General features: G+C 37.2%; 1 protein-coding gene across 5 annotated transcripts; it reads right to left on the bottom strand.

Moving 5' to 3' along the window:
• Positions 1–958: 958 nt before the first annotated feature.
• Positions 959–19,535, bottom strand: LOC122031794. Of its 5 annotated transcripts, none has more exons than XM_042590937.1 (9): positions 19,504–19,535; positions 10,491–10,748; positions 10,318–10,402; positions 10,164–10,205; positions 9,728–9,896; positions 8,326–8,378; positions 7,987–8,214; positions 1,958–2,004; positions 959–1,357 (listed from the first exon to the last, which is right to left on the bottom strand). In XM_042590937.1, the coding sequence occupies exons 2-9, from the start codon at positions 10,733–10,735 to the stop codon at positions 1,303–1,305; spliced, it is 924 nt and encodes a 307-aa protein (XP_042446871.1). In that variant the 5' UTR covers positions 10,736–10,748; positions 19,504–19,535; the 3' UTR covers positions 959–1,302. The 5 variants fall into 5 exon arrangements, with proteins under 5 accessions (XP_042446871.1, XP_042446870.1, XP_042446872.1 ...); XM_042590936.1 differs by lacking the exon at positions 19,504–19,535 and adding an exon at positions 12,379–12,817; XM_042590938.1 differs by lacking the exon at positions 19,504–19,535 and adding an exon at positions 12,379–12,817 and having other exon boundaries at positions 959–1,402.
• Positions 19,536–27,203: the final 7,668 nt, after the last annotated feature.

A 27,203-nucleotide genomic window follows, 5' to 3' on the forward strand; every position in this document is an offset into this window, starting at 1 on the left:
TTTTGTCTTTTCTATATAATTTCTGTACTTAATTTGTAATAACTGTTCGAATTATTAGTGATTGCCCAACGAAAGCACTCAACGAGTGCGGACCTTAAAGTAGGAATTGTCGAAGACTCCGAACCAAATAAATCGACCCTTATTAACGTTGTTATTATTTTCACTTTTCCACTTCTTACTCATTTTAAATCATTATTTATCCTCTAACGAAATTCATAACAAAAATAGATTTGTAAGCTGTCAGAGGCAGGGGATATTGTTAGACTATAATCATTGTCAGACGTTTGTCAGTATAAGCGGCGTCATTTGCTGTAGGCCTAAATCACTATCAAGGATACGTAGAGTTAGGAATAAGAGGTTCTAGTCTGGAAGAGATATTTCTCAGTTGGGAGGTTCTCTTACCCGGACCGGCATGGAGAAGACGTTTTCGATGAGGTTCTCTTACCCGGACCGGCATGAAGATGTTTTCAATTGGGGATGCTTTTATGTGCTAGAGCTACAAGGTAATGCGTTTGTAATGTATTTTAGAGGATATTCCTGAACTACAATGATGTTACAGGGATGTTCTTGAGTTACAATGACTTTTTGAGTTGATGTTCCCAAACTGAGATGTCCCGAACTATAATGATTTTTCGAGGATGTTCCCGAGCTAGTATGACTTTTTGGGATGTTCATGAGCTGCAATTATTGTCATTGCACAATTTGTATTAACAATCAAAATACAATTTGTATTAATCAATTATCTAAGTGACGGGTCTTTGTAAATAAAAAAGAAAAACTAAATGGTCCTTGCAATATCAAAAAAAAAAACACACACACAAAAAACAAAGCATACCCCACAAAACTGAGGTATCCTTTTACTAAACAATTTAACCCAATTTTCAAAATTCTGACAAGGAAATAGAGCTTAAATAGCTCTGCCGGCACACAAAGCCAGAAAGTGCAAGTAGATTGTATCTTCGCGGTTCGCTGCTCATCCAGATGCAAAATAATTGTCATTGAAATATTCATGTCCCACACATTTGCTAACATTTTACCAAAAACAAATATTGAATCAGATAACACAATCTGAAATGGTCGAACTGACCCACGAAAGTTTTCCACTAGCTACTAGAATAAATTAGAAAGCATTCATGGCGGATGGCCCAAAAGCTTAGCATCATGTGATTGCGCGCTTTATTTAATGGAAAAATCCCTACAAATATGTCATATCTACGGATCAAACTGTGCATGTCTATGCCCTTCTGCTACACCGTACCCTTGGGGACGGCTAACCTTTTGCCACTCAGCAAATTATATAACTCAAGAAAATTTGATCGGTGCTTCTTCTTCAATGATACTGAATATTTCCTTTATCCTGAACATTTGGAACCATACCGCATGAATTTGTCACTTTACTCATCTAAGCAACATAATGTAATTGTCTTAATTAGACTGAATAGAAAATAACAAAATCATAGAAATTTAGGACTTTGAAAAACTTATTTTCATATATATATATATATATATATATAGTATTGGTGTGTAACCATGGGTGCCCTTGTTGAAGAATCACTGTTGGACACAAGTATGATTAGATGAAATTCTGAGTATCAAAAGCTGGTAAGAAATCGTGACCATACCTAACTAAAGATTAAAAACCAAAGCACCATATTTGATACTTTATCTTTCATAGGTCCTCATCATGCAATTTCTGCATACCATATTATCAATGGACATTAGGCGTTTGGTTGGCATTTTTTATTTTCATTTTCATTTCTATTTTCTGATAAAAACATATTTTTGGCATTTTTCACATTCAATTTCTTGAAAAGGAAATATCATTCTATAGGAAAATAAAGAAAGTTTAAAAATCACTTTCTTAGAAAATAAAAAACACACGTTTTTAAAAAAAATTAAAAATAGAAAATGTGCAAACCAAATGCTCCAAATAGGAAAAAAATTCAGTTTTGCATACCTATGTACATTAATATTTACATCGGAAATCCAGGCCATCAAGTACACCTACATGCATAAGAAATAACTCTCAGATATGAATAAAAGATTACTCTCCGTATCTACATTTTAATAAAATAAATAAATAATAATAATAAATCACTTGAATGGTAAATGATATCTAAAAGCTTGCTCCTAGAAATTTGAATACCACTGGAAGGCAGAAGACGGACGGTGAATTAAGAAAAAAACAAAAATATGCAGATTTCCATGTAAAAGTTGAACAATCTTTTTTGATGTTATAGGGAAGTATATCTGCTATGTTGAAGGATATTGCTTAAACAACTGATCTTCTACTAATATGCACTCACATTGTTATCTTGGCAACATACATCTATAGGGAACTACCATATAACCGATCACTAATCAGCTAAATATTATTCAAACTATTAAAGCTATGATTACCTAAGACAAGAGGAGAGTGAAGGACAAGGGAAGGAAAGGAGACAAGGGGAAACAAGAACAGGAAATTGTAAGGATGATTAATTGGTGATGAAAAGTTAAGAGTGAAAAGGGAAGAGAACGGATAAAAGGACCAAACTACCCCTGCTACCAATGCATTTTCTTCAGTCAAATCCATTTTGTCCTACCACTTCCGAGAAACTACCCGTAGTCCGCTAACAAAATTTAGCAAGCACCATTTCTAACATTTTCGAACTGCACCTCTACACTGCCACTTGCAGCTGTAGAATTCCTTGTTGCCTTTGATTATACCTTTGCTTACTATCTGCAGCTAATTGATCTAAGAACATGAGTGCTCTCTTGTACAATTCTAGAGTTTCTGCTTTTGTTCTTAACAATTAGTATAAATGATGATTTGAATGATGACAGCATGCACCATGTAGAAGCACTAGTTTAGCTTCACCACTGCATTCTTCCTCCACATGGAGTAGCAGCTCCTCACAGCCATTGAATGGCTTCCAGCCCTGCTTCCTTGGGCATAAGGTCTCTGCTTCCATCATGGCAGGGCATTTGTCACCTCGCAAGGTGATGCCTTCAGGTCCACATCTAATATCATCACTGACAAACACCTTATCAAGTCAGAGACAAAGAGCATCATGATCTTTTTATCCATTGATGACTCTTACCTTGGTTTATGTCTATATTTGGTGAAAGCGAAATTCACCCAAATTCTTTCTTCGGAATAATCTGAGAGAGGGGCATCTGATTCCCTTTCCTCAAGATTAGATCTCTCCTCCAAGCAATTGTAGCATAAGTGAAACCTTCCCTTTCTATAAAATTAGATATCTTCTCCCAAGTAATTGTAGCATAAGACCATTGTGACTGAGCTACAGAGGGTGAATAGTGAATGCCCCTAATTTACAACTTAAAAGATTCTTGCTAATTACTTAGCAACATTAGAGCAATCAAAACATAGTTGAAATAAAAAAGATAAAACAACAAGTCAAAGACTCGAGGATGTAATGTGGTTGAGCAACCCCCAGGGTGCTAATCCACGACTTATTGGTCCTTCAGGTGCATCCATTACTTTTCTCCTTTTCGATCAAATACCGGAGGTGGAGAAATCTCTTACAATTCACTTGAATGAATTACAATAAAGCCCACAATGAAGGCTCACAAATGGATACAAGAAGGCTCAGAGATTGCTATAAATGTTTCTGGAAACATTAGCTTCAAATCCCCTTGAAGTCCTTTTATAAGCCTTCTTCCAACCTCTTTACAGTTATTTCAACACACAACAATCCGTTAGAAATTTTCATCAGTTGACTAAGCCACTATCGTCGTTAACGAATGTGCTTGTTGTTGCTTTATAAACAACTCCTTCCATGTTGTCTCTTATAGCATCACTCATCGACTCAGCCACAAATGATAACATTCTGTTCGCTGGTTGATTGACTCCACTCAGCTGGCCAGTTGACTCAGTCAGACAGTCAACTGGCCCACCAGATTGAACATTACCACAACCTAGTTCATACTTCAAAACTCCTCATTTGGAGTTTGGGGTTTCATGAGTCAATTGATACGGTTTATCAGTCAACCAGACCAGATAACCGTAAACGCAAAACACTTCTGTTCAAAGTCACTACATCCACAACTCAACCATACTAGTATCCAATACCAATCAACTAGTACAATGACTCCGACCACTTCTAAGGTAAGTCCATCTATGTTGAGATATCACCCTCACCCAAGTACATTTTCTTTCAACAATCAACTCACTATTATTGATGCAATCACCCATGCACATACATTACAGGTTTTGGTAGATTGTTGATACAACCCAACCAAGCATGACTCCGACCACTTCTAAGGTAAGTCCATCTATGTTGAGATATCACCCTCGCCCAAGTACATTTTCTTTCAACAATCAACTCACTATTATTGATGCAATCACCCATGCACATACATTACAGGTTTTGGTAGATTGTTGATACAACCCAACCAAGCATGTGTGTTGCATGGTTTTGATGCTTGGATCATGTTTAAGTGTTTGTTGTGATCTAATGTCGTTGTCAAGTGTGTAGGCGATGATGACTTGGCAAATGGACAGGGTGAAAGTCCTAGCAGACATAGGAAGTTGGATGCTAGGCAGACGGATGTGGTGAAAGTCATAACAAGCATGGGATGTTGGATGTTAAGCAGAGAAAGTCCAAGAAGGATATTCACAAACAAGACAGAGTGGTAAAGCTCCAAACAGAGAAAGACTTCGAGCGGTGTAGCTCTAGGCATGGAAGACCAATTGACATGGAGGCCTTCTGTTCACAAACAAGACACAGAGTGGTAAAACTCCAAACAGAGGAAGACTTCGAGCGGTGTAGCTCTAGGCACGGAAGACCAATTGACATGGAGGCCTTCTGGCATCAAGTATGCTTCTAACCTAAGAGCTTCGAGATCATATAACCTTGCAATGAGGGTAGTTTCGGAGGTAGGCAGACTTGACCTGAGGATTTGAGTCATGGTGCCACAGTCGACTAATATTAACGTAATAATCAATTGTTGCACAAGAAGAATGCAGACACAGAATTCGAGCAAGTTCGGATTCGGTGTATAGGATCAGTTGATTAGGTGATCTGTTGAAGTCGATTAATCGATACTACGAATGATTATTGAAGTTGTGGTTTATATGGAGTCACTGCTATGCATGTACATTTGACTGATGGAACCCACATTGTGTTTGAATTCGTAGTTTGACAAATGGAAAACAGTCGACTAATGAATTTTAGTATGGAATAGAAGGTTGAAAATATAAATTTTAGTATGGAACAAAGAGTTGAAAAGTCGACTGAGGAAGTCGACTCATGAATTTCAGAATAAAATAGAGGAAATCGACTGGTGAATTACAGAGTCGAATAGAAGTTTGAAGTTTGAACGGTTAACTGAGAAGTCGACTAATGAATTTAAAAAAAGCATAAAAGAATGAACAATCAACTAGAGAAGTCGGCTAATGATCAATGGAGTCAACTCTCATATTACACTGATGACAGATTTAGAAAATGGTCGGAGAAGATGACCAAGGTGATTTGACCACTGATGGAACATGAACAGCCGACTAATGGCAAAACTTTATAAAAGAAGTAGCGTTCACGCAAACAACAACTCTACGATGATAATTTGAAAATTCTATTCTAAGCCCGATAATTTTGAGAAAAAAATTTTGTTACTCTGACAGAGAAATCATATGGTGAGATCTTGATCTACAAGCTATTGCATCCTTCTTCTAGTCTACAAACAAAAGGAAGTTTATTCTACCTTAGTTGAGGCTGAAAAGGAGAAAGTAGGAAGATTTGCAGTGAGGACCTTAGGACCGTGGAGTGGCAGTCTGGGGCTGTGAATCACATTAATGGCTGTGTCTGGCTTTGTTGTACTTCCTTTGAGTTGTTTAGTCTATTTTCCACTGTGTTCACTCTAATAGTAATTGATTAACAACTAAAATTGTTATTCGTGCTATTCACCCTCCCACTCTAGCCTGCCTATGATCCAACAACCATGAGTTATACTTATGCTTCGAAATCATCTCCTATCAAGTTACTCGTCCCTCAAATGCAATCAAACCCGAGGCTCTTCCTCATGCCACCCTTCAAGCCTCCACCTATGTAGTTTGCTTCATCGTCTTAGTCATACTCTTATGCTCCTCGTCCGGCGGTCCTAGGATGCTCCATGCCATCCTTCTCCAATCTCCACAAACCAAGAGCCATCAAGTCCTCAATCAACCTTGGCCATGTCAAGTTGTGTCCATGTGTATATCTCTAAGTTATGTGCGATTCAAATACACATATCAAATATAACAATAATCCTAACTTAAACTTTTTACTTAATCCATCAAATAATCGCTCAATCCCGACCTCAAAGGGTGATTGCACCAATAATAATATATATAGTAAACCATAAAATCTGTAGACCTTACAACCTTACAAAGATTATTCTACAAAGAAGAAATGTGGGATCAAATGTACCTAGAGAGGAAGCAATAATGTGTTCATTGTCAATCATCATGTTTAAGTCATCAGGATCATGGCTTAAAATCTCGACCCATGCTGAGATTTCGGTCCCAGACCGAAATGATATGGTTTCGATATCATATCGTGACGTGCCGATACGGTTTCGGTATTTTTTTTATTTAAATTTGAAACAATCTTCTAATAATAATAATTCTAACTATCTCAATTTAAAATGATCAGAGGTGCACAAGATTATAAGTGTTTTAATAGGAATCATAAACTTGACAGACCTTTATCAAAATTTCTTATATAAAGGACATATAATATTTCCTAGGCAAAGACATTATGAGATAAAAATATATGTTCATATGTTCAAGAAGCAAAAATTATAAAAGTAAAAAAAGTTAAATATTTTAATATTCATGGATCTAAATTTTAAATTGATTATACATTTTTTCTATAATAAGTATATAGATTACTTTTAAAAAACTACATTATGCATAATAATTATATAAATTAACTATTTATTTATTTAAATTAATTATTATTTTAAATAATCTATATTTAAATTGATAAAAAAAATAGAATATTAATTAAATAATAAAACAGAAAAAATATAAAATAATTAAAAAATATCAGAATATTACTCTGATTTATTAGATTTTTTAAACAAAATTAGAATTTTTAAATAAATTTAAATCGGTAAATTTAATTTTCAGAATATTAATTAATAAATTTTTTTATTATTTTTTTAAAATTTTAAATATATTTATATTTTATTAGGATAATTTAATTAGACTTTATAAGCCTCTTCAAAATATCACACAAGTTAGGAAATGTTTGAATTAATTAAATCAAAATATTTAATTTTTAAGCACGCTCATCCGACGGCACCAGAGAGTCGCAAGCGCCTCCAGGGCCACAGGAGGAGTTGTAGGACTCCTCCGACACTGCTGAAGGAGTCCAGGGACTCCTTCGGCGCCATCGGAGGCGATCCGCGACTCCTCCTGCAGAGCCAGAGGCGTCCCACGATTCCTCCGGCAGCACCTGCGAAGCTCCTAGGACGTTTGGTTGCGCCAAAGGCATCCCACAATTCTGGCGGCGCTGGTCGCGATGGAATCGCGACACGCACTGTCACACGACGACGAGCGCGCATGATTCCTCCTGTCGTGTGCACGTGATGACTCAACGAAATCGTTGCTAGTCTGATGCCGATTTCGATGCACAGATAGAACGGTAAGTTTCGCTCGTTCCACCCGACACGGAACGAAATTTTGAACCGTGATCAAGATTATGGAGAAGACAGCTTCTGTATTCCAAAATTGTGATTCCTTGAAATTTTTATTTCTTTTAGGGACAATCACATCACTTAGAACATAGAAATATTCAAATTGTTTAGCAAATATAAATGTGGGTATAAAAGTGAATTGAGACTGATAAGTCGTGAAGATTCCACGGAGACCCAAAGATGGTGGCAACTTAATGAGATAACTAACACATATCAAAATGTCATCAATTGAGATGAATTAATCAAGAAACAGATCATAATTGTACCAAACAAAAGCATGCAATTCCGACTGTACCAACTGACCTGCAAAACATCACTGCTCATAAGATGATATTCCTTTGTGTCTAAGGGACTCCAAGATAGTTGACCTCTTAATTGTGGAAACAGAGGTGGGATATTATTTTCAGTGCATAGACCACTAATCTTTAGTTCATCAAATTCTCCAATATATAGTTCATCTGACCACTGTATCTTATTACCCCGTCCTGCACCTTCACATCTAAGTGAGAGAAACTCAACCACCAGGAACCGCTGTCCAAATGAAGATAACCAATAGCCACAGGAAAATTATCAGCACCATCATCAGAAGAAGCATCAGCAGCCAAAAGGTTCATAGAATTTTAATGTACAAGTATTACGTACCTTCAAGCTTAACTCTGATACAAACATCTCAACTAGCTCCCATGCAAGATTTTCTGACATTCCACGAATGCGAAGAAATCAACACTAATTTCTAAGATTTGAGAAGAAAAAAAAGAATCTAACTAAAAGAAATAACATAATGAAATATAGCTAAATTTTGACAGAAAGAAATTATGTATTATGGGTAATGAGATTCAAGCACAAATGAAAAGATCCAGTAAATATAATGGAGAGAAAAAATTTAAATTTCTCTTACATGAACCTCCAAATTACACAAGAAAAGTGTTGCCCTTCAACATTCATAGGGGATAGGAATTATCTTTGAATGCAAAACTCATTGCAAAGACTATAAGCATTAACAGGTGAATCTATGATAGGCTTCAAACAAATTTGAGAGTTTTGAACTGAATATCTAATTAATGAACAGCTAGCTCAAATAATTGTGTTGATTATTCGAAATAAGATTGATAAAAGTTTGGAGGCCTAAATTTTGGAACCAAAAGATTCTATATATATATATATATATATATATATATATGATTTGAATCTTTATAGTTGGATGGAAATCCAAGTCACCAGTCAACCAACTTGGAATACAAGGCGTTATTTTTTGTCACTGGTACAAGAACAGCTAGAGCCTAGATTTCTGTTCCCTTTTCATTTGATGCATGACAAACTCAAAAAAAAACCTGAAGGAAGATATACAATTGAAATATGCTGAGACAAGACCAATAACTTCTTAACTAAAATGCTGGCAAAAATCCTACTATTCTGAAAAAGAAAATGAAAATAAGTTCACTTGGTCAAGAAAATTTAAACACGATGTCAGTTTTTTCTTTTTGTAATTACAAATAGAAGCAAACTGAAAAAGCATGGTTTTCTCTTTTCTTTTCTAAAACAATTTCATAGATATATCATCTTTATCACTTTCATGCAAAAATAATTATAGTTGGCTAGTTAAAATCTAACATATTTAGGTTTGAGTTGACCAAACTGAGAAATTTCACCTTTTGTTTAACTTGGTTCTGATAGCATGATCATTTGTTGCATAAAATTTTATTTTAAAAAAAGTTTAAATTGGTTAGTTCTTTCGGTTTGTACCACTAGACACATCTCAACTCTAGTTTTAAGAGTACAAGTTGAAAATGAAGCACAAGCATAAGATGTGTTCTTCAGGTCCTTTATAGTGTTAGATTGTTTGATTTCATCTAGGGATGTCAATACATAACATAGTAAAATATTGAGATTGAGCTAAGTAAACTAATACCAACTTATCAAACAAAGGTCTAAGAGAAGAAAATTGAAAATGCAGTAAAATTGTGCTTCCAAAAAATACAACCTAAGATCCATCCACATAACACCAATCTAATGTGTAAAATGTTGACCGAAGGAGAAAGCATACCAAATTGTGAGATTGAAAACAATGTAAAAACTGGTACTCCACCACCATCTCCACTATCATTCTCATGTTCAGGACTATCACCAAATTGCGACAGAGGGCCAGCAACTGGTCCTTTAAGGAAACATCGGAAAGAGTGTGCGGACTTAACCAATTCAGCAACTGTGAGTACCTGAAAAGGATTGAGATTAGAGAATCTGAATGAGATCTGGAAGTTAAAAAACATGCATCAATGAACTTTTCAGCTGGAGTCACCTTGAATGCTTCCATATAGCTACTAATATGAAAGCAGAGGATGAAAAATCAAGAAGATAGATTGAATCAGAAATAAAATGTACCAAACCTAACAGTGGTGTTGCTCCATGAATTTTTTTATATAAAGGTAGAAGTAAATTCAATTTTGCTAATAAGAGACACAAGTTACCAGTTACGAGCATACCATATTCTTGTACGATGAGAGAAGATAGTTTCCATATGTTTCCTGGAAACTAATGTCATCAGCATCTTAGTCCAAGAACAAACAATAAATGTATTCAAATTTAAGTCTATAAGATATCAACATGATAAGAAAGATGAAAATTCAGAAGGAAGACCTGCTTATGAGCCAATTTTTGGCATGCCTTCTCTCGAATTTCCGGCATGTCATTCGCAGCACCCAAGTTCACTGACGACATGTATCTAAAAAAAACTACCATCAAATGTAGCTCAACCAACTTCTTATTTTCCCTTAAAACCTAAAAAATCATAAAACAAACTTTTCCCTCACCTGTGATTGAGATATGCATTTACAAGTGAGGTAGCATGTGATCTCCCCTCTGACATGGCGCTGGCCCACTGAATCTTGCTTGAGAACAATTTCAACCATTGATTCCTCACATTCCTTTGAGTCGCTGGCCTCCATAAGCGTAATGGTGAGGGTGATAAGAACATTGAAGGAGAGTTGCTACTACAATTAGGATTTTGAGACTCAACACCCTTTGAAGAGGGAAGCGGAGTGGCAGGAGCTGCCATTGAGCAATGAACACTATCCCATGACGACACAACTAGTCAGAAATATGTTACTCATATTATGAATGAAATATTTAATTGATTTATTATTATTATTAGATATAGGATTTTTCATATTGAATAATTAATATTAAGCATTGACTAGGTTAACAAGAAAATCAAATCATTTTGATGCATATGACACAACACTGCCTGCCGAGCTAGTTTAATTAAATAGGATCATGGGAATCAATCTATTTTAACAAGTGATATAGCTAGGTTTCTGAATTTGACCCATTAGGTTATGTTTGAACTAAGACTAAATAAGAGTTCAATGAGACACAAGTCATTTTGTCCTTCGACATGAATTACTACCCCTACCAATTGGAAAAAAAAGATTATACAAATGAGAGGTACATTCAAGTGTCTCATAATTTAGATTATGTCAAACTTCAAAAAAACTATATTGCATTCATGTTACATGCTTAAGTTTAATAAAATTATTAGTGGCAAGGCTAATTTTATCTTAATTGACTGCCTAGGTGCCTATTCGATTCAAATATTAATTAATTATACCTAGGCAAATAAGTAAAAAATCCTTAAGTTCTGATATGTTCAAATAGGTAATCAAGTTCATATAATGAATAGAATGATGAGTGGTCCATTATCATTCATGTTTCCTATGGCTGCATATCAAGATACAAAGTGTGAAATAGATGCCGTGGTACACGCAAACATAGGTGCTAATTGTGACATTAAAAAAATTAAAAAGATTAGTTAACCACTTGAACAATTTAGAATCTATCCATAAACATTTTGGTAAGTCATATAGTTCATAATATGCAACTGATAGCTTATTTACTTAGGTGGAAACTAGAATGAATGGATGAAAACTTTTCTGGTTGTCTACTTGGATGGCAATACTTAAGAATGAAAAACAGTTGATGAAAAATTGTTCAAATTTTCCTCAATTTTGTTTGCACCATTTCCTCACAAGAAAATAAACAATGAATCCTTTCAAGTAAATAACATGATGGAAACATTAAACTTAATCTATCCTTCCTATCTTCCATCCTAAGTATATCTTTTGTTCGTCTTATTTTTACATTAAAATTAAGTAAGATATCCAATCCATCCTATCATTATTTATCACATGCCTCAGGGGAGTCTTCAAAGCATCAGCACTAGCAGTCAAAACCAATTACACAAATAGAGCCACCTGCTAAGTCAAAACCAACTACACAAAATAGAGTCCCATACCAAGATTTCTAACTGATTATTTTAAAATTTCCAAAATCAGAAATTAAATAAGCTATCAATAAAATCAAAAACAAAATCCAACTTCCATTATCAAGCATAAAGTCTCAACACTACTGGCGACAAAATAAAAGATAACACAAACACCAAGACATAAAAATGTGCCCTGACTACATAGACAGGAAAGACAAGATAAAAGACGTAAAGCCAAAAATTTTTGAAACACAATGAGAAGTGCCCTCAAAGCGTCTACCCAGCAAATGGTTAAAATGCACCCTGACTGAATCTAAACACATTTCTCTTGTGACCTTGGAGTAGCAAAGGATGGTCAACATGGAAAAACAAGCAGGTCATGCACCATGATGTAATGTAAGAGAACAAAACAAACAAAATAAGCAGGTCATGTTTACCTTCAATTGGTGGTCGCACAGAACACAACTTTCATTAATGAGGATATTAAAGGGTTCAGAAACAAGGAAAACATGTGATCCTCCTTGGGCTGGACAACAAGAGAGCGGATGGCCCTCGCCTTTGGCTCCGGCAGTGAGCGACGATGAGACGTCGGTAGGGGAGAGGAAGCTTCGGTGAGGCGTCGGCTGTACGGCGTCGACGCTGCTCCGTGCGGCGGCGTCGATGCGACAGAAGATCGGAAGGAAAAAATTAGGGCACGGGGGAGAGATCGCGAGGAGGTGAAGGCTCGGGACTAGGTGGCGGCGGCGCGAGAGGGAAACAGGAGAGAAGTTCGGGCTCGGTGGGGGAAAAAGAAGAAGAAAGGTTGGTGTCGCGAGCTCAACGAAGAAGAGGAAGAGGGGTTTCGGCGTGGAAGAAGAATAGGGCACGAAGAAAAGACATAGGAAAAGGAAAATAAGAAAAAGAAAATAAATAAAATCTATTTTTCCTATATTAAAGTCTAGATTAATTCCTTAATCAACTTCCATATATGGGTATTTCCAAACCGTCTTTCTTACACCTATTAATTCATCCTCATAAACTATTTCATACGAACTCTGCAAAATTTTCAAAAAATTTTAAAAATTTCATTAAGGCTATTTACATATTAAACATTACTATTTAATTATTATTTGTTGTCGTATTTTATATTCTTGACAATAAACAACTAGTATAAATTCTGAATGGAAGTCTAACCTACATACCTCAAATAAACAAATGGGGGTATCGAGTTCGAATCGTAACCTCGAGCTCCCAGGTAGTCTTCTCGTCAGAATGATACTAACATCCGACTTTAACTAGTCGAATAGTCTTGTTCCACAGCTGACGCTCTCTGTGGTCCAGAATCCATACCGGAACATCCTCGTAGGTAGCGTCAGGCTGAATGGGAACTAATATATCCGACAAAATATGTGTTGGGTCAGGCACATATCTCCTCAGCATGCACACATGAAATACATCGTAAACGCCTGCTAGAGACGGTGGTAATGTCAGACGGTAAGCTATCGCTCCAATCCTCTTCAAGATCTGGAAAGGCTCAATGTATCGCAGAGCTAACTTACCTCGGAAGCCAAATCTCTTTACCCCTTTCGTGGGTGAGACTCGCAAAAATACATGGTCGCCAATAGAGAACTCCAGGGGTTTTCGTCTCCGATCAGCATAACTCTTCTGACGATTCTGCGCCTCAGACATTCTCCGTCTAATAGTGCAGACCAATTATGCCTCCTATTAAGCTCTATGAGGTTCTAGCAGTCGGGCCTCCCCAACCTCCTTCCAGGGGTGGGTGACCGACAAGGTCTATCATACAATGCTTCAAACGGTGCCATCCGGATAGCCGAATGATAGTTGTTGTTATAGGTGAACTCCACCAATGGCAGGTGGTCCTCCCAGCTGCCTCTGAAATCCATAACGCAAGACCTCAGCAAGTCCTCTAAAGTCTGGATGGTCCGCTCTGACTGTCCATCTGTCTACGGATAGAATGATGTACTGAAACAGAGTTGTGTGCCCAAAGGCTACTGCAAACTTTGCCAGAACTGAGACGTGAACCGTGTGTCTCTATCGAATATAATGCTCAAAGGAACATCATGCAATCTGATGATCTCTTGACAATACCGCTCTGTCAATCGATCCAGAGAATCGATCATCCGAATCGTTACGAAATGTGCAGATTTGGTTAATCGGTTAACGACTACCCAAATCGTGTCATGGCCTCGTCGTATCCTAGGCAGTCCTACCGTAAAATCTATAGTGATGTCTTCCCATTTCCACTTTGGAATAGGAATCCTTTAAAGTAATCCAGTAGATCTCTGGTGCTCAGCCTTCACCTGCTGACAGACTAAACATCTAGCTACAAACTTCGCGATGTCTTTCTTCATGTCGTTCCACCTATAGGAACGCCTCAAATCTCGATACATGCGTGTTCCGCTTGGGTGGATCGTAAATCGGGAGCGATGAGCCTCCTGAAGTAGCTCCTCCAAGACCGGATGAGATTGAGGTACGCATAATCTACCTCGGAAATAAATAATACTCTCGTCATCTCGGGTGAACCCTGTCTGTTACTCAAAAGCTATTTGACTGCCACTAGACTATAAGCGCTAATCTCCCGCCTGGGCCTCTCGGATCCTCGTCCTGATCGACGACTGAGCAACCATGGTAATAAGGATACCTGCTCTGTCCGTCCCTACTCCTCAAGGTCCAATTCAGAGAAATCCTAAATCAAGTCCGTGCTTAAAACTCGGTGGCGAGCTAAAACCCCTCTGAACTTTCGGTTAAGTGCATCAGCAATCACATTAGCTTTCCGTGGGTGGTAGCTAATGGTACAATCATAATCCTTCAGGAACTCCATCCATCTCCAGAAGTAAAACCAGAACTGGTGCTGACACTAATCTCTGCTTCAGCTCCTGGAAGCTACTCTCGCAGGCTTCTGACCACGTGAACTTAACGTCTTTCCTAGTCAAGCGTGACAGGGGCTTAGCAATTTGAGAGAAATCATCAACGAACCGTCTGTAATATCGAGCTAGACAAAGGAAGTTGTGAGTCTCCTGTATAGACTACGATTACTCCCAACTGGTAACAAACTCTACCTCCTGTAAATCCACGGTATTCCCTACTAGTGACCATGTGTCCCAGAAATCTCACAGAAGACAATCCCAATACGCACTACTAAACTTCATATATAGATATTTCCGTCGAAACATCTCTAGAACTATGCGAAAATAGTGTATGTGATTCCCCTCGGATTAGAAATAGATCATAACATCGTCAACAACGACAATGAAAACCGATCCAAACATCCTAGGAATACCAAAACCATCGAGTTCATGAAAATATTTAGGGCGCTGTAAACCTAACTGGTAAAACCAAGAACTCATAATGTTCGTACAACAAACATACTTAACTATAAGATCCCCGACAATAAGTCTGAAACCTGATCACTAACTACAAATCATCAAAGAAATAGATCATCAAATGTGAGAGCAACACTCCATTACAAGAAATGCACATATGTGGGAGCAACGCTCTACCACCAACAATGCAACCTATATGGGAGCAGCGCTCCTCTACAAGCAATCCACAATATGTGGGAGCAACGCTCCACCGCAACAATCAGTAATCTGTATCTGTAATCTATAAATGGGAGCAATGCTCCGCTACATGCAATCTACAATATGTGGGAGCAACTCTCCACCATAAATAATCCATAATATGTGGGAGCAACGCTCCACCATAAACAATCCATAAGTGACTAAGACATCTAACTATCTAGCTAAAGACTGCATGAGATCACTCTACCACAAATCACCATGGGCAGCCAAGGATATAACAACCTAGTAAACATATCAAATTCTCAGTCAACTCTCTCAACATCGTAATGGGCCACTCACCAGTAGAAAAATTAATTGACAGTGTATACCGTCAATGACATAATGTAGACACTCAACATAGGTAAAATCATCATGATAATACCAATAATACACCTGTCACACGTGCACACACAACATAAGTATAATCGACATAATCCTCCAATTAGTACACACCAAACACACTCATAACACAGGTATCAATTAGCATAATACCTCCAACAATACATACCGAACCCATGTGCATATATCAACGTAGGTATAATCAACAAGATACCTCCAATAATACAATCAGACATGTACACCTAACCATAACACAGATTTAATCGAAAAGATACCTCCAATAATACACCAAACAAATGTACACATACAACAACACAGATTAAATCGACAAGATACTTCCAATAATATAATCAAACGCGTACACCTAACCACATAGGTATAATCCACAAGAAACCTACAATAACCATAACTGGATATGTATACAAACACTACCTGCGAATGGTCAGTCTACCACAGGACTCCTACAACACATACTAATCATATGTACACACAACCTAGATATGCATAATCAGCATATTTAACCCAATCAACCAGAAAATTCCTATACTACCTACTCTACAAGGGTATATGTAATAGAGTTCAGGAATCTAGAAACGAGACTGTACAGAACGTAACTACTTTACCTCAAAAATTAAACATAAGTACCAAACAAGAAAACAGTAATCATAGACAATCCAAGGTAAAGTAGCATAATCATCCGGTATTAACCATGCTCAAAGTTCAAAAGAACTAATAAAGGTCAGAAATGAAAATACCCGCCAGGGTTCAACATTGCACGTCTGTGTCGTACCACCACAAAGTATATATCTAATAGGGAAAGTTTATTATCATATATCTTTAGTGAAACAATCCAGTCATGTTCTAACATATTTAACTCCTAGTGACCTACTCTCATCATGGGGTACTCGCGAGATATAGAAATATATCACAACTGAAATCCAAGGTATCTCTTGATTTTCGAATTGATAATCAATAATACGCCAAAGGGTAGAGATACAATAAATCCATGAGATATGAGTATAAAACCCTACTAATCCCAAGGTACATCGAGGATATCTAATCACATCCGATCAGTCCATGAGTCAGGATCCCTCATGGATCAACCTTAGGCGAGTCGACTGATTATCGTCTTATAAACCATCATGCTACGAAAAGAGGTAGAGGATTACTCTCTCTCCAAACACCTCAAAGTAATCACCAAGTGATGCCTGGATCTCTAGTATCATCATCTGCTTCTTTCACGAGGTACTTGATCACGTAAAGGTTAAGCAACTATCTTCAACTTTCTCATGCAAATACAAATCATGTATATGAATGTACTCTCTCAGTTATTCTCATAAGTGTTAAACAGGTAGCTCTACACTTTTCTACATTAGTGGGGGTCACCTAGCCAATTGTACCTTTTAAGTCATCTGACCAGGTACAGACAGTCCATGGTTAAAGTCCCCATGAAATAGGATGCATCGATCCTTTATAGACTGACCAAGCCGACAATGGTATACGACTAATTCAGTCTTTTCCATGTCGGTACAAGCCAGGTACTCAAATGTGCTCAAGATATCTAACTAACACACGAATAACCCAAAGATCAAAACCTCTAAAAAATAGAGTATGACGATCCCCTACTGATTGGACCAACATAATAATTCGGTCATCTACTAACTAATCCAATAAGAATACATTAATCCTCTACAAAGCGACTAAGGTATATCGATCCACGACTACCCAGGTCAACAAGTGTAAATCAGTCTTCTACTAACCGATCTAATAGAGTAAATTAATTATCTACTGACGAAACTAACTAAGTTAAATCGGTACTCTACTGGCTGAGTCAACATGAATATACAAATACTATCCACTACCCAGCTAATAATAGCAAAGGCTAGTATGTGCCTCTATCTCCTAACTAACTAGTAGTAAAAGAAACTAAAATTACTGGTGGTATGATATGAAAAATCACCTGAGACTGTAATCCTTGATCTACAGTAGGGTCGACTGTGATCACTGGTTGACCCAACACATGTAATTTATGCTACAACAACTAGACAAGTACTAACAAAAAGTACTAACATATGTCATAACTATCATAAACAACAATGCATATACTAACAGAAATGTATGATACCAATATATCAACATACCTCTTATAGTTTGGAGTTGTTCTACTGCTGCCAGGTCCCAAAACTCGAAAAAGTCACATCGAGAAAACTAAAACACGAATTCAAAATATGAAAATCAAGCCTCATAAATTGCTCTGATACCAAATAAATTGTCACGCCCCAGGTAGTCTCTGCCAGAAAAAATTTCGGCAACATCTCCCCTGAACGGGTGACAATCTAAGGTATTTCTACATACAAAAATACATCAGCCACATACGGCTGGAATATACACACAACCATGCAGTTTATATCATCAGTCCACTCGACTAGAATAAAATAAACAACATCCACGCAATTATATATACATTTAACAACCCACTCGGCTGTACACGCAAACATAGGTGCTAATTGTGACATTAAAAAAATTAAAAAGATTAGTTAACAACTTGAACAATTTAGAATCTATCCATAAACATTTTGGTAAGTCATATAGTTCATAATATGCAACTGATAGCTTATTTACTTAGGTGGAAACTAGAATGAATGGATGAAAACTTTTCTGATTGTCTACTTGGATGGCAATACTTACGAATGAAAAACAGTTGATGAAAAATTGTTCAAATTTTCCTCAATTTTGTTTGCACCATTTCCTCACAAGAAAATAAACAATGGATCCTTTCAAGTAAATAACATGATGGAAACATTAAACTTAATCTATCCTTCCTTTCTTCCATCCTATATATATCTTCTGTTCGTCTTATTTTTACATTAAAAATTAAGTAAGATATCCAATCCATCCTATCATTATTTATCACATGCCTCAGGGGGGTCTTCAAAGCATCAGCACTAGCAGTCAAAACCAATTACACAAATAGAGCCACCTGCTAAGTCAAAACTAACTACACAAAATAGAGTCGCATACCAAGATTTCTAACTGATTATTTTAAAATTTCCAAAATCAAAAATTAAATAAGCTATCAATAAAATCAAAAACAAAATCCAACTTTCATTATCAAGCATGAATTCTCAACACTACTGGCGACAAAAAAAAGATAACACAAACACCAAGACATAAAATGTACCCTGACTACATGGACAGGAAAGACAAGATAAAAGACGTAAAGCCAAAAATTTTTAAAACACTATGAGAAGTGCCCTCAAAGCGTCTACCCAGCAAATGGTTAAAATGCACCCTGACTGAATCTAAATACATTTCTCTTGTGACCTTGGAGTAGCAAAGGATGGTTAACATGGAAAAACAAGCAAGTCATGCACCATGATGCAATGTAAGGTCTGGTGTTTGAATCTCGACAAAGTCGAGATAAATACCTCCCTTATATGTTAGTCATTATTCCAAATGCTAGTAGCTGTCCGTGATTTACTTACTCCGTGTTGGTCTTGCGACGGGTTGACGGGGTGAACGTTTTCACCTTTTGTCACAATGATACAATGTAAGAGAACAAAACAAACAAAATAAGCAGGTCATGTTTACCTTCAATTGGTGGTCGCACAGAACACAACTTTCATTAATGAGGATATTAAAGGGTTTAGAACCAAGGAAAACCTGTGATCCTCCTTGGGCTGGACAACAAGAGAGCGGATAGGCCTCGCCTTTGGTTATGGCAGTGAGCGACAGTGAATAGCAGCGTTGCTGCTATGAGCAACAACAATAGTCATTGTTGTTGATTGGAAGAAGAGGCAAGAGTTGCCGCCGTTAGCTAAAGAAAAAGGGACAAAAGGCTTCTGGGGAAAATGCTGGACTTGTTGTTGCTAGAAGACAGCAAGTAATTGCTGTTGTTGTCGCTGTGATGAGAAATGGAGATGAGCTTCTGTAGAAATTAGTGTTGGTTAGAGATTAAATTGTTGGAGAAGAGAAAGGAAAACTTGTTGATGTGTTGCTAGAAAAGGATAGGTTGCTGGTGGCTTGAAGAAGAAGGGAATTTGGGTTGCTGCATGATCTGGAAATGAGAAAAGGAGGGAGACACGGTTGCTAGAAATCTAGAGTTGGTGTTGTTGTGGAGAGAGGAAGGAGAAGAAGAAAAATGGAGAAGGAGTAGTAAGAGCGGAAGAGGGCGACATTCATTTGATCCATTTAATTTGTCTGTTTAAAATTTGAATTGTCAAATGCAATCTCAACATTGTTGTTTGTCGGAACGATGTTAAATTCAGATATATTTTGAATGAAGTTTTAAATGGGTGAAATCGGTTTGATTGTTGTAAAACGAATTAGGTTGGAGTATTTTTGATGAATTTTTTTTATCTCCTATTTTTTATTTTATTTTATTTTCTGTTTTCTCTCCCACCGCCTCGACACGTCGCCCTCTTCCACTCTTACTACTCCTAACCGATAGATGGGTTGAAATGTAGATGGGCCTTCTTGAGCTCTTGCAGGAGGATATCCTGGTGGTCCCATCATTGCATCTTAAGGAGGTCGGTACGGTGATACCACAGTGCTAGTTGAGTAAATTTGCTGAGATTCGGTAGGGGTTTCTTCAAGTAATTGTCTTAAGTTTGGGTATTCCAATTCGCAACCTACAGCAAGTAGTTGTGATGGAAGGCCCATCTACATTTCAACCCATCTATGAACAACAACCTCCTAAAGCAAAGTTTTGAGGAGGAATAAATAATGAGTTATGGACACTTCTATCAGCCCAACAACAAAGTGGAGCTTTATTTATCATCCCAGAGCAACTAGGGTTATTTGATGATGCATTTTCTCATTGGGAGTCCATAACTAAGAATTATGTGTCAAACCAAGTATTTACAGATACAAAGGACAAAGTTGAATTCATAGAGAACCTATTGGGAGAGATCGAGAAAATAACATAGGTACAATGGCAAATGAGTTACCCAACAGAGTATGAAGCTCTCACCCAAACTAGAGAAGGAAGGGAAGGAACACAAAATATCCTGTCCCAAATGCGAAGAGTATTTTCAGCAGAAGATCCAGCACAAGGATCCATCGTTATACAAGACACGACATATAGAGATCTTGAGAAACTCTCTTGCGACAACATAAAGAATATTATTCAATGCATCAATGATTATATGTGATTGGCTGCCAAGACAGGGCGACTTTATGCTGGACCAGAACTCTCTGAAAAATTTGGTTCAAAATGCCTAGAGATCTAGGCAATCAAATCAAGAAAGCGTTCGATGAGAAATACCCTGGCTTAACAGTGGGAGTATTCCCAAGAGTCATCTTCGCACATAAATTTCTAGAGCAAGAATGCAAGGATGCAACTTTTAAAATGTCACTCAAAAATATTTCCTTTTGTAGTCAAATTTCTATACCTGGCTATTATAAAAATCAGGGATAGAAAAAGCTGGGAATAAGGCAATCAAAGACATACAAGGGAAAGTCACATAACACGCATGCAAGGATTGAAAAACGGAAGCACCTGATAAGAAATAAGAAGTGCAAATGTTACCTATGTAGTCAAGAAGGACATTTTGCCCGAGAATGTCCCAATGAAAAAAGGAACATTAAAAGGGTGACAATATTTGAACAACTGGATATCCCAGAAGACTGCGACATCTTATCTATCCAAGAAGGAGAAAATCAAAGTGACGCTATTGCCAAAATTTTGTGTTGACCATTTTGCATGTCACGTGACATATCAAATTAATTAAGATTGAAACTCATTGTAACTAAGAACAAGTATTGTAGTAAGGAGTCTCAAGTCATATTTTTCCAAGGATAACTAGTAAATGTGTGCAAATTCTAAAATTAATTTAAATCGAATTATTTCATCAACAAGGTCAATTAAGTTTTTCCATTTGATTCACATTACAAATTGGCTTCATCTAATAAAATCACTAATAGAATCAAAGAAAGGTTAATCTCATCTAAACATGATTCTTTTCCATCTCATCAAATTAACATCAATTGAGTTCGGTTTCTACTACATCATTACATCAAACAATTCAATTTACCGAAGTCTCATCCAATTCACAATTACAATCTAATTCAACAATTAAACTCAAAAGCTCATTCTCAATAACAATGAACAGATGTAAACAATCGAATCAACAAGTTAAGCTATCAACAATTAAACTCAATCACAGTCACAAAGATTAACTGAATAGAGCATGGAATTTCTAACTAAGTATCAAAAACCTACAAACTAACAATAAGCAGTACTACAAGCTCAAAACAGAACATAGGTCATTTGCAAAGGTTTAATAAGGTCGAGATTGCAAGCAAGAAATCAAAATTGAAATTACAAAAACTCAAACAGGATTTAAAGTGCAATGTAAGGGATTAGATCTGAAGATCTGAGCAAATTTCATGAAAAAGAAAAACAAAATTATAGAAGAATAAATCGTTCACAAACACAAATCCATGTGGCAGCTTCTTCACTCTGCCATGAAGCAGAATCACCTCTGGGAACACCCTTCGAGCTCCGTTGTTGATGGAAATCACAAATTTGGGGAACACCCACTGCTCTGGATTGTGAATCGGGAAAACAGAAATCCACTCATGGACTGGGGAACGCCCTCTGCCGCTCCCTTACCTTGGACGACGAACGCCGGCAGCTTAGTAATCACCGACGATGAAGAAAACTTGCTCACAGATCTGGAAGTGGAACGGGAGCTGCGGGAACGAAGATGAACAGTGTCAAATGTCGCGAGGATGCCCGAGCTCGATGAATGCACTGTAGCTTCTCAGGTTTTAAACCAACCTCAATTTGATCCAACGGTCCATAATGCTTTGATCTCATCTAACGGCTGGATGACTTCAGATCAGGATCAAAAGCTCTGGATCTTGATCGATGACTATGATGTACTTCCTTTTGGCTTGGATGGACCTAATCAAATCAGACCACATTTGGGCATCTGTGAAGGAGAAGATGATATGGAAGACTTAAACAGATTCATTCAAACCTTTCACCTAAATTCAATATATATGTTAGGACAGATAGATGGTGGCTATAGACAATAGGTAAAAATTTCCGAGCAATAGTTAAATTGCCTCCATAAATGGAGATTAAATGAGAAGATACTTCCACCTCAGTCCACAACATGCACTTGTTGTAAACGAGATACTCTTCGAAGAGCAAGAATACATTGCCCAGAGTGCTTTATAACAACATGTAATTTATGTGGACCATACTACTTCAACAAAGAGATACCTGTAGCGTCATCCCCTCAAACTCCCTTTTTTCCACAAAATCTTATACAGGAACAAAGATATTACATTACATGGTGCGAAGGAGAGATAGAGCGCCTATGGAAGGAGGTGGTATATTACAAAAAACAGCTTGAAGACATATTACTAGAAAAGGATTTGCAATCTGAGTTTCAGGCTCTAGAAGAGGAAGAAGAGGAGGAAGCAGCACACATGCTTCTTCAAACAGCAACCAACAAGACCGTAGCAGCAACATCAGACCCGAGGTTAGTAAAAAAAATATGTTGTATAACCTCATAGTCGAAATTAACATTCCAAGGATTCCAAAGTTTCTATTAAAGGCGATACTGGACACTAGAGCTTCAACTTGCTGTGTGGACCAAAAGTCAATACCAAAAGATGCCCTGGAACAAAATACTTTTGAGGTCAGCTTCAGCGGAATTAATTCCCAGCAAAAGGCTAACATGAAGTTGAAACCAGGAAGAATGACTATTGGTGACAATGCCTTCCGAATACTTTATACCTACAATTTTCCTATGGTACTAGGAGATAATATCCAACTAATAATCGGTTGCAATTTTATATGGGTGATGCATAGAGGACTATGAATTGAAGGGAATACGGTAACATTCTACAAAAACCTGACAACTATAAATACCTTACCCTCTATTAATGCAGCATCAATAGAGGAATTGGAGCTGAAAGAAGAAGAATACATACAAATAAAGGAAATGGTCCATTTTTCAGTCGAGAAGACCAACCTAAGTTTTCAGCAACAATTTAGCCCCTTATTAAGGGAGCTAAGTGATCAGGGCTCTATTGGGGAAAACCCCCTGCAGCACTGGAAGAAAAACAAAATACTCTGCAAGCTTGATATCAAAAACCCATATTTTATTATTGAAGACAAGCCCCTCAAACACTTAATGCCTCAACAAAAAGAAGTCTCTAGCAAACACATTGTGCGTGATCAAGCCAAGCAAGAGTAAGCATCGAACTACTGCAATTATTGTTAACTCTGGAATAACTATTGACCCAAAAACAAGCAAAGAGGTGAAAGGCAAAGAAAGAATGGTGTTCAACTACAAGCGCCTGAATGATATCACATATAAATACTAATATAGTCTCCCAGGTATAAACACCATTTTAAAGAAGATTAGTAACAGTTGTATTTTTTCTAAGTTTGATTTAAAAAGCAGCTTCCATCAAGTAGCAATGCACCCAAATTCAATTGAATGGACAACATTCTGGGTCCCAGATGTCTTTATGAATGGCTGGTGATGTCATTCGACCTTAAAAATGCCTCTGCCATTTTTCAAAGAAAAATGGACAATTATTTCAAGGGTACTAAAGGATATATTGTCATATATATTGATGATATATTGGTGTTCTCTCATGATGAACAAAGTTATGCAAAGCACCTCAAGAAGATGCTAAGTATATGCAAGGAGCACGAGCTCGTACTAAGCCCAACCAAAATGAAAATCGCGGTATCTGAAATTGAATTTATGGGGGTAGTTATAGGCAATTTCAAGATTAAATTGCAACCACATATTATCTCTAAGGTTGTGGATTTCAAAGAAGAGGATTTGAAGACCACAAAAGACATGAGATCTTGACTTGGGTTATTGAACTATGCACGTAATTATATCCCAAACCTGGGAAAGTTATTAAGCCCCTTTTACGTCAAAATCAGACCTAATGGTGATAAAAAGCTTAATAAGCAGGACTGGATTTTAATTAAGCAAATTAAGGAAAAAATCCAACAACTTCCAGAGTTAGAATTTCTGCCTGAAAATTGCTTCAAGATCCTTGAGGTAGACAGTTGCATGGATGGATAAGGAGGGATATGCAAGTGGAAAAAGGAAAAATATGACTCAAAGAATACTAAAAGAATATGTGCCTATGCAAAAGGAAAATTCAACCCGCCTTGGTCCACAATAGATGCAGAGATTTATGCAGTAACAAACTCCTTCGAAGCCCAAAAGATTTATTTCCTGGACAAACCAGAATTGCTTATTAGAACAGATTGTCAGGCCATAATAAGTTTTTTTGGCAAAACGACAAATAATAAACCCTCACGAGTCCATTGGATGACCTTCGTTGATTATATAACTGGGACAGGCATTCAAATCTAGTTCGAGCACATCAAAGGGAAAGATAATCAGGTAGTCGACGCCCTTTCTCGACTAATTAATTTACTTATTTTGGCAGAATGGTCGATCCAAGAACTGAGTCGACTAGAGCTGGTAGCACCAGCCCTATAAGAACTAGAGGAACGACCCAACTAGGAGGTCCAAGCCTACCTGATAACAACCCTCAAAGCCCTATTAGCCTCGCTGAGGAATACCAACCGCAGCTCAACAAGCTACATGCCTACCCAATTACGTTCGAAAAGGACTAGCAGCTCCGACAACACCTTCACAACCTCCAACAAAGGGCAGCTATCCAAGCCACTAATGCACTTCAACAGCTTAGACTGCTTCACTCCCTGAAAAAATAGGAATGCCAACGATTGTGATCAAAAGATAACTGGTGGCATGACTGGTATCCCGTCACCAAACGTATTGATGAACAACTCACACAAAATGCCTACATGCTTCAGGATGCTGTAAACAGGATGAACTCCTTCTAGGTGTAACTACGTGGAAATGGTGGACCCTACAATAAAAGACGCCCTAAGCTGTAAAGAGGTATCTGTGTACTATAAAGTAGATATGCTTTGGCCACTAGTGGCACGTGTGTAAAGCAAAGATGCCCTAAGCTGTAAAGAGGCATCAATGCGCTGTAAAGTAGATATACTTTAGCTTCTAACAAAACACGTGTAAAGCAAAGATGCCCTAAGCTGTAAAGAGGCATCAATGCACTGTAAAGTAGATATACTTTAGCTTCTAACAAAACACGTATAAAGCAAAGATGCCCTAAGCTATAAAGAGGTATCTATGCGCTGTAAAGAAAAGATGCGCTCTTATCACAATAGATGAGGTGTGACGATGGGACCCCATGAGCACCCGACATCCTCTCTATAAATAAGCAGCTCATCAGACCTTGCAAAGCATTCAAGCAAACCTTGAGCTCTACTTGGGAAGTTGTAGAAGATCCTTAGAAGTAAAATTATCTGTGAGTTTCTCACCTCCTTATTTCTATTACTTCATTACCTATTCCATTCCCCACGCCTACTTGTTTGGCTTTCATTGGGTGTTTTTTACAAAAATAATTTAAATGTTTAAATTGTTGGGATCGGAGCGCAACGGAAGACATATAATGAATCATGGATCTTTCGTGGTACATATAGTTTTGCACAAAATTATATAAAAACATACCTCGAGTCCTCGATAGGTGTGAATAATATCACGGACAAATAAGACAGATAAGAGTCCCACGTGCGACTCCTCTAGCGGTATCCACGCGCACTAGATCACGAACTTGACACGATCCGTTAGGTGCTAGCCACTTGGATCGACAAAGTCTTGGAAGCACTATTGATCTCTTCTGGTGGAAGACGAAGTTGACGAAGGAGAAACGGAGATAATGAAATCCTTACTTTGATTCTTTCCGAGGATGGTTATTTATAGCTTCTAAGGAATACGAAGAGTTAAGCTTTCAATTAATTCATCATTTATGATCTTCATTAATAAGGAAGATGAAGAGTTATAGGCTCCATAAATTCTTCATTTATAACCTTCATTATGATAACTCTTCAAATTCTTCATTAATTATCATTATGATGACTCTTCGAATTCTCCATTAATCATCATGATTATGGCTATTTGAATTCTCTCTTCTTTGTATCAAATAAATCTATATTTGATCTTGATTTCGACTAGCTTCCGATACCATTGTTTATGTCTACGTGCTATGCGTGCGACCCTCTAGGTTTTATACACGAAGGCAGTGTAAATCCATACACAGACTAAGGTAACCGTCTAGCAACAGTTTTTAGCCACCCAACGCGATAAAATTAATATCAGTCATAAACTGTAAACCATTATGAACCGATTACTGTGTAATTCAATCTCTTCATCTAAAGCCTACATCTCAATTAATTCGATACATTATGCATCATTACCAAATTAATTATTTTACTTGATTTTCAAGATATAATAGACTCCTCTTGAATGATAAATCATTCTCCC

The sequence above is a fragment of the Zingiber officinale genome, chromosome 11A (assembly GCF_018446385.1).
Source record: "Zingiber officinale cultivar Zhangliang chromosome 11A, Zo_v1.1, whole genome shotgun sequence".
Taxonomy (NCBI): domain Eukaryota; kingdom Viridiplantae; phylum Streptophyta; class Magnoliopsida; order Zingiberales; family Zingiberaceae; genus Zingiber; species Zingiber officinale.

Bases quoted from the DNA above. Each gene is read 5' to 3' on its own strand.
- LOC122031794 (XM_042590937.1), bottom strand. From the start codon at position 10,735: ATGGCAGCTCCTGCCACTCCGCTTCCCTCTTCAAAGGGTGTTGAGTCT. The intron at 8,379-9,727 runs GTATGCTTTCTC...GTGGAATGTCAG, and splicing joins GTTTTCAATCTCACAATTTG to AAAATCTTGCATGGGAGCTA. The intron at 2,005-7,986 runs GTCAGTTGGTAC...TTATGCATGTAG, and splicing joins TGAGCAGTGATGTTTTGCAG to GTGTACTTGATGGCCTGGAT.